Source organism: Arvicanthis niloticus, chromosome 4 (assembly GCF_011762505.2).
Source record: "Arvicanthis niloticus isolate mArvNil1 chromosome 4, mArvNil1.pat.X, whole genome shotgun sequence".
Lineage (NCBI taxonomy): Eukaryota > Metazoa > Chordata > Mammalia > Rodentia > Muridae > Arvicanthis > Arvicanthis niloticus.
Window position 1 is genome coordinate 12,847,730 of NC_047661.1, and position 13,311 is coordinate 12,861,040.

The following is a 13,311-nucleotide window of genomic DNA, read 5'->3' on the forward strand; positions in this document are numbered from 1 at the left end:
GAGTAGAGCCTGCCCTCTACCTGAGAACTTCAGCTCCCCTCAGTCATCAGACATCCAAAATTCTCTGCAAACACCATGAGCCCCTCATCTATATCACTGCAATGGCAAGTCAGCATTGGCACACATGGACATAAAGAAATGCTACCTACCCATTTTGCAAATGGAAGAATTGGTCTCCCAGTGACCAAGCAGACTGACACTGTTAAGCAAATAGATGATGTATCAAAAAGAGATTTAAAAACCCATGCCCCCACACCAGCTCATTTTCTCTCTTTATCGCCCTGTGTATTTCTTTGTGTTTCATCTCCCTAAGGGCTTTATAGAAATTTCTATCATTTGCAATCTGTTCTTAGTTATGTGAATCTATTTTCCTTTGAACCAGCATTTTTCTTTCTTTGACTTAAAAGAGAAAAATAAGAACCCAGCTTTACTAAAACATTCTGCAGCCCTCCTATCCTTCAGTAGAAAAAGAAGCAAAAATTAACTTTCCTACATACTGTGTCATTGATAAACTGGTGTGCTCTAAGAGAACACCCCCACCTCTGAAAGTATGTGTGTGTATCCTTAGGACCAAACTACCCAGATCTCATGTGAGTTCAAGTCAAGAAACGGTATGACTGGGTGTGACCTTGGAATTATCTGGGACACCCTTCTCATAATACAGAAGGTCAGTAAGACCTGAAGCCCAGGAAGGGGACACATGACTTCCACCAGTGTCATAGAGCAAAGACATAATACACCAAGCCAAGAACATTACAGTTCTGCTAGTCATCACTGGGGCAGTCTGAAGCATGCCAAGTGCTCTTACTGGCTTGCCTTGCCTTGCCAGCCTGGAAACTAGATAACAGTGGTGGAGTGATGAGCCTTAGATATAGTGTCTGCTTATCCAACAAAGGAAAAGAAGGCCTCTGTGGGGAATCAATCTCACGGGCGGGGTGGGGGGGGGAGGGAGTCCGGCGACAGAGTCTCAGGGCGGTCCAGCATCAGGGCTTCCTGCGCTGCCAGCGGAGGATCCCACATTCACGCAGCTGTCGGTGGGCGGGCCGGTGGCTGCATCGGCAAGGTTCCAGGGTTCCAAAAGCTGGGAATCAGGCGGAGAGATCATGGACACGTGGAGTCCGGTTTTCCAAAGCTTTTATTGTTCATGACATGGTGATTGGGCGCAACTGGTACACGCTTCCCCCGCCAAAAGCCAGGGGAGACCAGTCTTATAGGGAAGGGAGAAAGGGGAGGGAATAACTTAATTAGCTATGCCCCTGGCCTTTTGATAATTCATTAATATTTAAATCTCTGGAGGTAGAGACTTGTTAGTCACACCCTCTACCTGTCCTACGTGACTGAAGGTAACAGGTTAAATGGAGTTACCTCGTCCAAGGCCCAACAGGCCTCCTGTTGTACTGAATACCTGTATCAGTTGGAATGCAGGTAAAATCGCTGTTTTCTGCATCTGTTCAACTCCCTTCCTAGAAAGTGATGGGCTACTAGGGACCTGTCATATCCTAGGTTCTGGGAATAAGACCATTATAAGATTTCTTCATAAGTTATAAAGTAAAAACTTGTAACATTGAGGCCAGAGATATGAGTTAAGAGTACTTACTTCTCTTTGAGAGGACCAGGGTTTGAGTCCCATCACCCACATTGTGCCTCATAACATCTGTAATACCAGCTATAGGGGATCTGATACCCTCTTCTGGCCTCTGAGAGCACCAGGGACACACGTGGTGCACTTGCATACGTGCAAGCAAAACATTGATACACATAAAATAAATCTAAAACATTTTTTAAAACAATTTGTAATATGCAAAGATGAATGAATTGCTGTGGGAATCTATAACTAATGCCCAACCTGGGCTGGCTGATGGAGTCTTCCATCCGCAGAGGCATTGACATTTAACCATAAATGCAAGGACAGTAGGGTCCCACAGAGGGAAGAGATGTGTCACAGGCTTAAAGCCGATGGAGTGATATGAGACAGCTGCAAGGGCAGTGGGAGAGGTCCGCTGGAATCTGTGTGGGCCACATGGAATCCATTTAAAGTATTCTAACCAAGACAGAATCCTACCAGATTAATTTTAAAGCAGTGGCATCAATGTGAGATTGACAGAAACAGCTTCTCAAGTCAGGTCGAGACACATGAGCGCTCAAGCTATTTGACTCTGTTTACCTACACTCTACCATGCTGACTTGGTTTGCATTTTTCTTTCTTTGCTTTGGTTTTGCTCTACTTTGTTTCTCTCTAAGCTAGGATCTCCTAGCTTGTGGCCCAAGCTAGCTTTCAGTTCAAAATCCCCTGGCTCAGATTCCCAGGTGCTGGGATTACTGATATATGCAAGACCAATGCAATACTTTGTCCTTTTTTTTTTTTTAATGAAAAGAAACCCACTTTGCCAACACTGCTGTTACTAAAAACAATCGTCCAAAACAAAATGGAAGCAGCACTCATATTTTGAATGATTTTTTTTTCCTTGTTGGAGAAGGCTTGTTTTCACTGAAGTATGATTTTCAGTTCAAACTGTACTTGAGCCGATTGGGAACATTGTAACTGTAGAGATGTTGACAATGATACATTGTCAGCGCAAATGACAGGGAGGTGTCACCAACTCAGTTGGCAAAAGACCAGTAGTGTCAGCCGTTTTGTCCAAGTTGATTGTCTAATGACTTTCCTAGTTAATTGCTGCTGGCTGTTTTGTTGTTTTTACTCACTAATTACCTGGAAATCGCACAGTGTAGAATAGAGAGAATACATAAAATAGTGGTTTGACCACAGGTTATTTTGAGCATTCCTCAAGGACAAGACATCACAAATGACAATGTGCTTTTGGAGACATTTACCTATTGTAACTACAGCAAGGTTCTCGGGCAGAATTGCTTTGCATAAATAAGTTATCTGTTTTCTTAAGGAACGCAGCCGAAGTTTATATCACCTGGAGTGTCCTTAGCGTAAGATGCAGACGAGCAAGCTCGGCCATTTATTACTCTTGCTTTGACAATCCCGAATTATCTTTTGGATATAGCCCTGAATGATAAATCAGACGGTTTAAGAGCAGGACTCAAAATTGGAAAATTGAAGTTCTAAGTGCTTTTATCTTAAGTAGATGGTACCTTGAATGGTAAGTGCGCCAGCTCTGAGCTAAGTTAATGACAATGGGCTCTGTGGTGAGTGATGTTAGACTAATACAATGTGCAGGTCTGGGAGGCGAGGCTAAGTATGAATTGTAACTACCGACTCTCATGAGAGCCCAATTCAGCATATATGGAAATTTTTACCCTATAGTTCTTCAGACAAACATTATAAAATATATCCAGCCAGCTTCCACTGGATAACTGCAGATTTTCTTTGAAAAAGACTAATAATTTTTCTTCTCTGGAGAATTATTATTCTGGGTGTCATTGTTTCACACTATTCCTTTGGTGTGTGGTATTGGTTGGTTGCTCGGTTCTTTAAGAAAATGTACTTACTTTCAAAGTTCTCCTTTGATTTCAAGGAGCAATGACTCCTGCCAAGCCAATGTGGACTATCCAGTTTCCCCCATGTGGTCAGGGCCCCATTACAGAAATGCTAGACTTGCCAGCTTTCCTCTGAGAGGCCAGATGCATTTTCTCTCTTGGTTTTCATGAAAGAGCTAGAGAAAACTGAGGCAGTTACATTTTCACCATGCATTCTTTTGAAATCCCTGGATTTATTGACCGCCAGAAACACCATGGGTACAATGAGCCTCTCCATCCCCACTGTGTGAGAAAACCAGCTCCTACCTTCCTGTAAAACAGGGGAGCCAGAAAGAGAAACCTGTCTCCCTTACGTCCAACCTCGCTGTGCTTGAACAAGGCCCCGTAGTTGTGACTGAACTATAAATTCTTCATTTTCATGTTCCCAAGCCTCTGCACTGGTTACTTCATCACTGTTGTAACCAAATACCTAAAAAAAAAAAAAAAAAGCAATATGTGGGCAGAGGGTTCTATTTTGGTGTATGATTTAAGAAAGGATGAAGTCCATCGTGCCAGAGAAGGCCTGGATGCAGGAGCAGGAGGCAGCCGGTCACTTTGGATCTATTGTCAGGAAGCAGAGAGCAGAGGGGAGTCAAACTTCAAAGTAACCCTGAGTAACCCTCTTCCTTTACTGAAGCTCCACATCTTAAATGTTCCACCACCTTGCAAAATAGCACCACTGGCTGGGGCCAGGGTTCAAATATGGGGTCCTCTGGAGACATCTCAAACATGAACACCCAAGAAACCGACAACAAAAACCCTCTTTGGTTATTTCTTCTAGGTTGGACGAATAGAAGACTTTCTGTACCAACTAGAAGACAACTTCTTAAAAACTAAGAAACTCAGAACTGCTCGGAGGCAGAAGACAAAAATGAAGAGACTTCAAACTGTACAGCAAAACTAGACACTAGGTGACTAAGGTCTAGACTGAGGTGTCTAGAGAAGCTGGGGTCTATAGCCTCTGGATAATAAAGGCCATCACCAAAGGGACTGGATGGCACCCCTTTGGCAAAGACAGTCTGTACTTCATTATTTTCAGCTGGTAGCAATAAATGTCCTCAACATGTTTGACCTTACTCATGCTCAGATTCTTCTTGTTTAAAGAGCCCACGTAATAACCGCTGCTGCCTCTTTCATCTGCCTTCTTCTCCCAGACTTGACTAAGGTGTGTTACATCTACCCAAGGATACACATGTTCATGAGTGCTTCTTAGAAAATAGTCACATGTCACATGCAGATAAGTGTTTATTTAAAAATGACGAAGCTGATAGTATACTATCTCAGTCCTTTTAAAAATATGCCCATATATTGTTTGGCTGATACTATCAGTTCTGTCACCGAGAGTTCCATTCCTTCTTCTCGAGATCTCACACTCCATTTTACTTACTCTTTAGGCAAAACATAAATTCACGTATTTGGCATGAGGGTGAATCAGAAGCCATCTCAAAAGATCCTAACAAATGCCCATAAGAGGGACTCAGAAGCAGGGATGATAGGAGGGACTCAGACAGAAAGCAACACAAACAGTTAAGTGCAGTTTATAAATACTAAGAATAATACATTAGGTCTTGCAGTATCTCCAAAACAAGAATATGACAAGACCTGAGCATTTCTTGATACAATGAAGTGGCTAAGGAACAGATTAAGTGAGAGCCTGCTCTTAATGTATGGGAGGTTTCTGTAGTCATAATAGATGAAGGCATAAATATTGAAATAGACCAGTTGGTACTTCAGGTTCTCTGGGCATGGTCTGTTCAACTCCTATTTTTCTCAGATAGCTCCCTTTCCTCCCCCACAGGGACCACACCTCCACTGCCTGCCTCTCACACAGGAGTGACTAATTAACTGCAAGCAATTAAAGACCACGAACTTTAAGATGCTCCTCTTTGTCGCTAAGCTCATACCAGAACATTTCCTTTCTAAAAGCACTGGCAAACTTTTTCCTCTTATGAACATGAGCTGAATGGGAGAGGCTTAGCCTTCCATCTGGCTGGTGTTAACACCTCTGACCACTCTTAAGTACTGACTCAGAACACCCACACACACACACACACAAAGTTCTCAGCACAAAGAAGACTTATTTACTCCTGCAGGGCAGACAGCAAGGAATGAGACAAAGACAGGAGATAGAGAATGAAGGGGAAGATCAGGAAATAAGGGAGAGGAAGAAGGGGAATTTGTCTGGAGGGAGGGGAGGAGGGGAGACAAAGAAAGGCCTCTGGATAGAGAGGAGACAGATGTGGTACATAGGAAAATGGCTGTTTTTAGAGGTACAGGGAGAAACCTTACATTAGACTGAGGTGTTTCAATTTAATTAAGCATGTTAATGAAGTGAGCCAAAGCAGAGCTGGACCTTGGCGGTCTGCCTCAGGAGGATGAAGTGGCCAAATAAGGGAAAGACTTTGGTGGCTAGCTCTAGGAATGTAATCTAATGGTTTTTACAAGGCAGAGGGAATCATGGAGAAGGGCAAGGCCTGCCAAAGCCATGCCGGCCATACTTGTTAGACATTCTGTCTAAGTTCTGGCCCATAGTTACCTGGCAACAGCCAGGTGTGCCTGACTCACTATAAAAAGGGCTGCTTGACCCCCTTCTCGATCTCTTGCTCTTGCTCTTCCCTTCCCCCCTCCCCCATGTGCTCATGGACGGCCTTGTCTCCTCTACTCCTCAACTTCTCCTCTCTCTCTCTCTCTCTCTCTCTCTCTCTCTCTCTCTCTCTCTCTCTCTCTGCCTCTACTACCCTCTTAACTCCCCTCTCCATCCATGCCTTGAATAAGCTCTATTCTATACTTTACCAGAGTGTAGCTGGTCCCTCAGGGAGAAGGGATGCCTCAGCATAGACCCACCAAAGCAACCTCTTCCCCCATACTGTAGAGTGAAAAATTACAAAAATCATTTTATAAAATACATATAGGCTTTTCTCTAAGTCTTACTTTAAAGGACATGGAAAATTTTCTCTGAAGCAAGCTAAAAATGTAGACTGGCCGGTTTCAGGAACCGGCTAAACCACAAAGGGAAGAAAGGATGCAAGTCATCTAGGTGGTGCTGAGGTACTAGTAACCGTGTCCGGAGCAACTGAGAAATAGTTGAGCAAGTGACAGGGCAAGGCCACAGTGACAGGGCAAGGCCACAGTGACATGGCAAGACCACATTTTTGAGAAGAATGAGTATACAGAGTGGTTTCCACATGACCCTGACTCACTTAGGTTGGGTTTCTCTGGAATTCTCCGCTATTTTTATGTTATATTTTCTTAACAGCCCCTCACCCCCTCCTCATTCCCCTGGCTTGTGGTTTTCCCCTTTTAAAAAGCCCCTTAGCCAGCTGGTCTTTGTCAATTCAGCTCCTGCGTGGTCAAATGAATTGACTGTTAGCTGGCTAACTCTCCCTAATAAAGCCTCTGCTGTTTGCATCCAGATTCGGTGTCTTGCGAGTTTTTGGGTGGCCATGACTTCCCGAGACTTGAGTGAGGGTCTCCCCAGAGAGGGGGTCTTCAATACCTCACCACACCTCCACAGAACATATCCTTACTCTCTTAATTTTTTTATAAACACATCAGTACTGACCAGAGTCCCTTTACCCACTGTCTAGGAATTACATATTAGGGTGGAAGAGACTGAGGAAATATCCCAGTGGGCAAGCAGCGGGACCAGAATTTGCATCCACAGCATCCATCCCTTGTAAAGAGCTGGGTGTGTGGTCAGGAGTGAGGAGGTAGAGACAGGATAGAAAGCAATTTAGGAAGACACTGTCAGTCTTTGACCTCCACATGCAAACACAGCGCACACACATACACACACACACAAACACCCACATTCGTATACAAATACACACTCATACGAAAATTGAAAGACAAAGTTTAACTGTAAGAAATGAGATCTTTTCTGGCACTTCCTTAAAAATAAAGATAGGGAATTTTATTTTGTGTTAGGCTGGAACACCTACTCACCACCACCCCATGCACCCCTTCCCCACAGGCTAGGAAACCCCATCTGCCCTCCTTCCCCCAACCACGCGCACACAGAGAACCACACCACACTCCATCCCTGCCTGCTGAAAGAAAACTCCTGGCTATCACTTCTCTTTGCAACTCACCTGTGAGTGCCCATAGGGGCTCATCTTTTTTACCTTATATGGCCAAAATCCCAGCTCCTAGCTCACGTCATCACCAGTGCCCAAGACCATAAAACCTCTTTAGCCTGAATGTGTGAGATCAGTGAACCCACCCGAGAGCTACCTCCTAATAAACAAACCTGCCTTTATCTACTTTTAATCTGACCTAAGCTGTCTTGTATTCGTGGCACCAAAGGAGAGAAAAAGACTCATTTGTGATATTCCCAAGACACTAAATGCAAATGTAGAAATGACTTCTTGCCAAACAGAAGAGAAATATGCTATTTTCTCTTTTCAGACCCTTTTCAATAATGTTCACTGCATAGCTAGTCTGTGCTACTTTTTGTCTGTCCACCTTTTGCTAAAAACAGAGTTCTGTTGCTCTCTAGAGCCAGGAGTAACTTCTCTCCCAAAATACCTGTTCTGGTTACTTTTAGGATAACTTTATACAAACTCTAGTCATTTGAGGGGAGAGAACCTCAGCTGAAAAACTGCTTCTGTAAGACTGGGCTGTGGGCAAGCCTGGTGAGCATTTTCTCAATTAGTGATTAACGGAGGATAGCCAAGTCCTTTGTAGGTGCTAGGTGTACATGCTCCTGGGCTGGCGGTTCTGGGTTCTGTAATAAAGCACACCGAGAAAGCCATGGACAGCAAGCCAGTAAACAGAACACCTCCTTGATCTCTGCATGAGCTCCTCTAGGATCTGACCCTTTTTGAGTACCTGACCTGACTTTTGTCAGGGATGGACTGACGTAGAAACATTAAGATAAATTAAGATCTTTCCTCATCATCTTATTTTGGTCATGGTGTTTTATCATAGGAATAGTAACTTTAACTAAGACTATCTAAACAAATTATTGCCAAACTGACTACATGAAGGTGATCAAATCATAACCCGTGTTGGGAAGACTGCCCCTGGATACTCCCAAAGGAATCCCAGAGAGGCCCTGTGATCCCACAAAAATCATATCTCCTAATCCACATCTACCTGAATATCAAGCCCATGACTTTTTTTTTTTTTGATTTCTTGATTATTCCTCAAGAAATTTTGGTGCTGTGTTTGTTTTGTTGGTCTCTGTTTTGTTCTGTTTTAATGTGAATGAGTACCTGAATGTCTGTGGCTGGTGCCCATGGAGGCCACAAGAAGGTGTTGGATCTCCTAAAACTGGAGTTAGAGATGCGTGTGATCTATCATGTGGGTGCTGGGAATCAAACCCAGGTCGTCTGCAAAAGTACCTGGTGCTCTTAACCCATAAGCCATCTTTCCATCTTCTTCGTTGGCCTTTTATTTTCAAGTCTTTTAAATCTGTGGGAAAGTGACAAGAGTAGACAATGTAAGAGATGGGCCCTCTACACAAGTCCTCCCCAACTTTTAACACCCTCTCCACGTTCCCTCTCTGCTCTCTTTCAACTGCCCATTATGATACATTCCAGGGATAATGAAATCATTGTCCCTGTTGTGGTCTAGCCTTGCTTTCTCTGTCAGATAAGCCCAGAGGCCGAGATGACTTACTGAAGAGCTGTTTGTAAGAGGGGCCCTCGGCTTCCCAGACCACCATGCCCATCTATTCCTTGTCTCTGCTGCTGGCCTTTCTTCAGCACTGCTGAGGATGCTGAGGATGCTGAGGATGCCAAGGATGCTGAGGATGCTGAGGATGCTGAGGATGCTGAGGATGCTGAGGATGCTGAGGATGCTGAGGACGCCAAGGATGCCGAGGATGCTGAGGATGCTGAGGATGCCGAGAATGGCAAGGAGCCAGCAATGGGCTTGGGCTCTTTGAAGAAGGAAATGCAAGCAGCAAAGCTCTTTGTTACTGGTTTGGTTTGGTTTGGTTTGGTTTGGTAACAAAGAATCTTTGCAACTTACAAATTTTGGAATATAATTTTGGAACTGTTAATTCACACTTTTATACATCTTCAAGAGTGACAGGTAGTTTGCCTTTGAGAGCAGGTGATACAATTTTTTTTTAAAGCTGCTCTAATTTGCTTTCATTTGCTGTGACAAAACACTCTAACCAAAAGCAATCTGAGGATGGAAGAGCTTTTTTGGCTTACATGGATAGGTCACAACCCATCACTGAGAAAGTTGAGGCAGAGGAAGAAGCAGATACGGGAGAATAACTCTACATACAAGCTTGTTTGATCAACCTTTCTTATACATCAAGAGGTATGGATGGCATACCTCAGCCCTCCTCCATCAATCATCAATTGAGAGAATCCAATGGAGGAAATTCTTCTGTTGAGGTTCCTTCTTCCCAAAGTGGCTCTAGGCTGTCATCAAGTTGACAGCTGAAAACTATGACAAAGGGTTACTCAAAACGTCAAGCAGTAGAACAGATGTCAACTGAGTAGTGTCACTATGTCAGGATCATGTAATCTGCAAGGTAATGGGCCCACAGAAACACGGGAAGTAGTCCCAGGTTGCTGCCATGAAGGCTATTTGTAACTTCATGGATATAGGATGGCGTTGTTTGCTTTAAACACACTGCCATGGAAGGCATTCTTGCATGCTTCTGACAGAACTAAAATATAGGAACTTATACTAAAGAAATTATCAAGTACAGGTTGAAAATATAAAGGCTCAAATGTTTTGGAGGCTTTGTGAAAAGTAATACAAACATAGCCAAAATCTCCCAGCATAAGTAAATAGGCTAAATGATTTATGGCAGTCTATTCAATACTTAACTTAGTAATGTAGTAAAATTTACAATGTTAAGGAGTAGGACTCAAAACCATATATATTATTATATATTATATAGCATAATTAAAGCTGGATTGTAAAAATATGCGTATAAAAGACTGAAGAGAAGTACAATAAGGTATGAAGAAAATCTCTTATGAGGTAATTATGGCCAATTTTATTTTCATTTCCTTAATGTCATATGGTCTGTTCACTGATAACAATCATCTTTTAAAGATAAAAACTTAGTATCATTTTGCAGAGAAACAACTACTTTAGTTCAGCTTTTCTTTCCCTGTTTGAGAGAAAAACTGTATATTAATTCTTGTACCAGAAAAAAAAAATGGCCATCTCACAGACAGGTAACCAAAGGAAGTCTTTCCTGGGGAATTTTGTGAGACACACTTTTATGACTATGTTCACCAAGAATCTCAGGCACAGACAGTCCAGAGTGTCACTGAAGGAAGCACTAAGCAGTGTACCAGTTTTAGTTTTAGTTATATCAACACTTGCAAATGACAGTTCAGTGTTTGAGTCCTCTCTTGCTTGTTCCTTGACTCTCTAGCTTGTATTTCATATATCTTTCTCACTTGATTATTTGCTTTATATCTTTCCCATGCTCACAGGGTATCATGTCATGAAATATGAGATGACCACAAACCAGAAACCTTAAATCAAAACACATTGAAAGTTGAAAGACCACTGGCAGAGCAAAGCCTTGATTTACTGTGGCTTGATTCATGGAGACGGTACAATGGAGTCTAAGCTTAATCAAATATTTCACACATTGCCTGATCCACTCAGCAGTTCCTAGGGCTCGTAGACATGGATACAAAGAACAATTGTGCATCCTTGACAGGCAGCAGACTGTCAAGATGGAACAAAGTGACACCTGGAGGCAGAGACATAATTTTGACAAGCCATCAAAGGAAAAGAAAACCATAAAACGGATCCAAAGAGCTTCCCAAAAGTTATAATTATAAACACATTCTTCTTAGGGTTCAACAAAATCCCTAAATACTAAGACTACCTAAGATAATTAGCGCTCAGAATCATTCCTCAAATGCATTATATGATAAACAGTAGGAGAATTTGAGAATTGATTATTGGATGTGTGGTTTTGCTGTGATCTTACATTGATCCCAAGACAATGTTCAAACAATGTGCATTAATAAAATTGTGCCTTTTATTTTTAATATATGTTTGGGGCAGTTGTGATGCATATATTTTTCAAGGAACTAGAGACCTTGATTCTTGATGCTAATATACTGAAACCTTTTTTAAATCTTTTTTTGTATGTCTGGGAAGGTGCCTACATGTATGTCTTGCACCACATGTATGCTTGGTGTACATGGAGGTCCAGAGAGGATACCATATCCATTGAAACTGAACTTACAGATGGTTGTAAGATACCATATTGGTGCTGGAAATCCAACCCAGGACCTCTGAAGGAGCAACAAGTGCCCTCAACTACTGAGTCGTTTCTCTACATCTTTTTCTCTAAGGCTTTTCCATGGGTGTTTAGATATCAATAGCTGTTTCTGATCCTGAACTATCGAAGCAGGGGCCAGGGACATAGTCCTATCAGCTATAAAGCCTAAGACTAAAGCTGCTCACATCCCAGGGAAAGCACTCAGTTCAAGCTAGCTGCTGCTGACGGTGATGATAACATGGTAAGAAAAATGGGCTTAAATGGGAAGACTTGGTTCTCACCCCAGATCTCCATGATCATTTTACTGAGGAACAAATGCAATGATAAAGTGTGTTGCTGTAAACACTGAAGATATTAAATTATACCTTATGTTTCCTGACAACTTAATAGAAGCTCCTTGCTCCAGCTGCTCATACTCTTCCCCCTCTTCTTCCTCCTCCTCCTCCTCCTCTTCCTCCTTTTCTTCTTCCTCTTCCTCTCTTTGGGTGTGTAACTTGAGGCCCAGAATGTGTAGTAACTTCCTTCTATCTGAAAGTAACATGACCAGAATTTTACCCCATTCAGCTAGCTTCCCTCCACAGTTACAGACCAGTATCCTGTTTCTTTCCATAGGGTATCACAATGCTATTCTTTTTGTCTTGTGATTCCCAAGTAACCTTGACTGTACACATTTCCTGGAATCACTGAGACTGATCCTGGGTGCTTGATGTCTGTGCAGTATAGTTGCCATTAGCAACATGGGGCTACCAAGCCCATGAGGTACAAGCCATGTAAGCAAAGAACTACATTTTTAAATTTAAATATTAATTTTTGTTTTGCTTTTGAGGTTGCCTCTTGTAGTGGCTTTTCTTGGTTGTCAACTTGACTATATCTAGAATTAACTAAAACCCCGAAATGGCTGGGCACACCTATGAGGAATTATAGCTTGATTTAATCATTTTAAGTGAGAAGATCTACTTCTAATCTGAATCTTTGAGAAGACTCTCTTCTAATCTAAGCCACACCTTGTATCAGTCTTTATAAAGAACATAGAAGAAGAAATCCAGTTCTCTCTTTACATGTTTGCTCTTGATCTTGATAACAAGTCTGTTCCTTCACTAGCATTAGTGCTTACTTCTTTGGGATTCTGGCATATATTAAATAAAGACCATCTGAGACATCTGGCTTGCTGGACTGAACAACTACTGATTCTTGGAGCTTCCACTGGTAGACAGCCATCATAGGACTATCTGGACCACAGCCTATAAGCCATTATAATAAAACTCTTTTAGACAGACAGACAGACATTATTTCTATATTTATGTTTCTCTAAAGCAGTGGTTCTCAACCTGTGGGTAGCCACCCCTTTTGGAGTCAAATGACTTTTTCACAGGAATTTCTTAAAGCCATCGGAAAATAGAATATTTACATTAAGATTCATAACAGTGACAAAATTACAGTTACAGAGCAGCAACAAAATGTTGGAGTCACCATAACAGTAGGAACTGTATTAAAGGGTCCAAGTATTAACAAGGTTGATTATCACTACTCTAGAGAACCCTGACAAATATGTTTTATTTTTGTATTTTGATTTGGTTTGAGGATCTTTAATTTGTTTTGTTTTG

General features: G+C 42.2%; 1 protein-coding gene across 1 annotated transcript in view; it reads left to right on the forward strand.

Moving 5' to 3' along the window:
- The window catches only part of Spata16 (spermatogenesis associated 16), a 283,849-nt gene extending 279,287 nt beyond the window's left edge, over nt 1-4,562 (forward strand). The window contains exon 11 of the mRNA XM_034500996.2: nt 4,268-4,562. Coding sequence (XP_034356887.1) covers nt 4,268-4,390 — 123 coding nt within the window. The 3' untranslated portion in view covers nt 4,391-4,562. The remainder of the gene's footprint in view (nt 1-4,267) is intronic.
- The last annotated feature ends 8,749 nt before the right edge of the window (nt 4,563-13,311 follow it).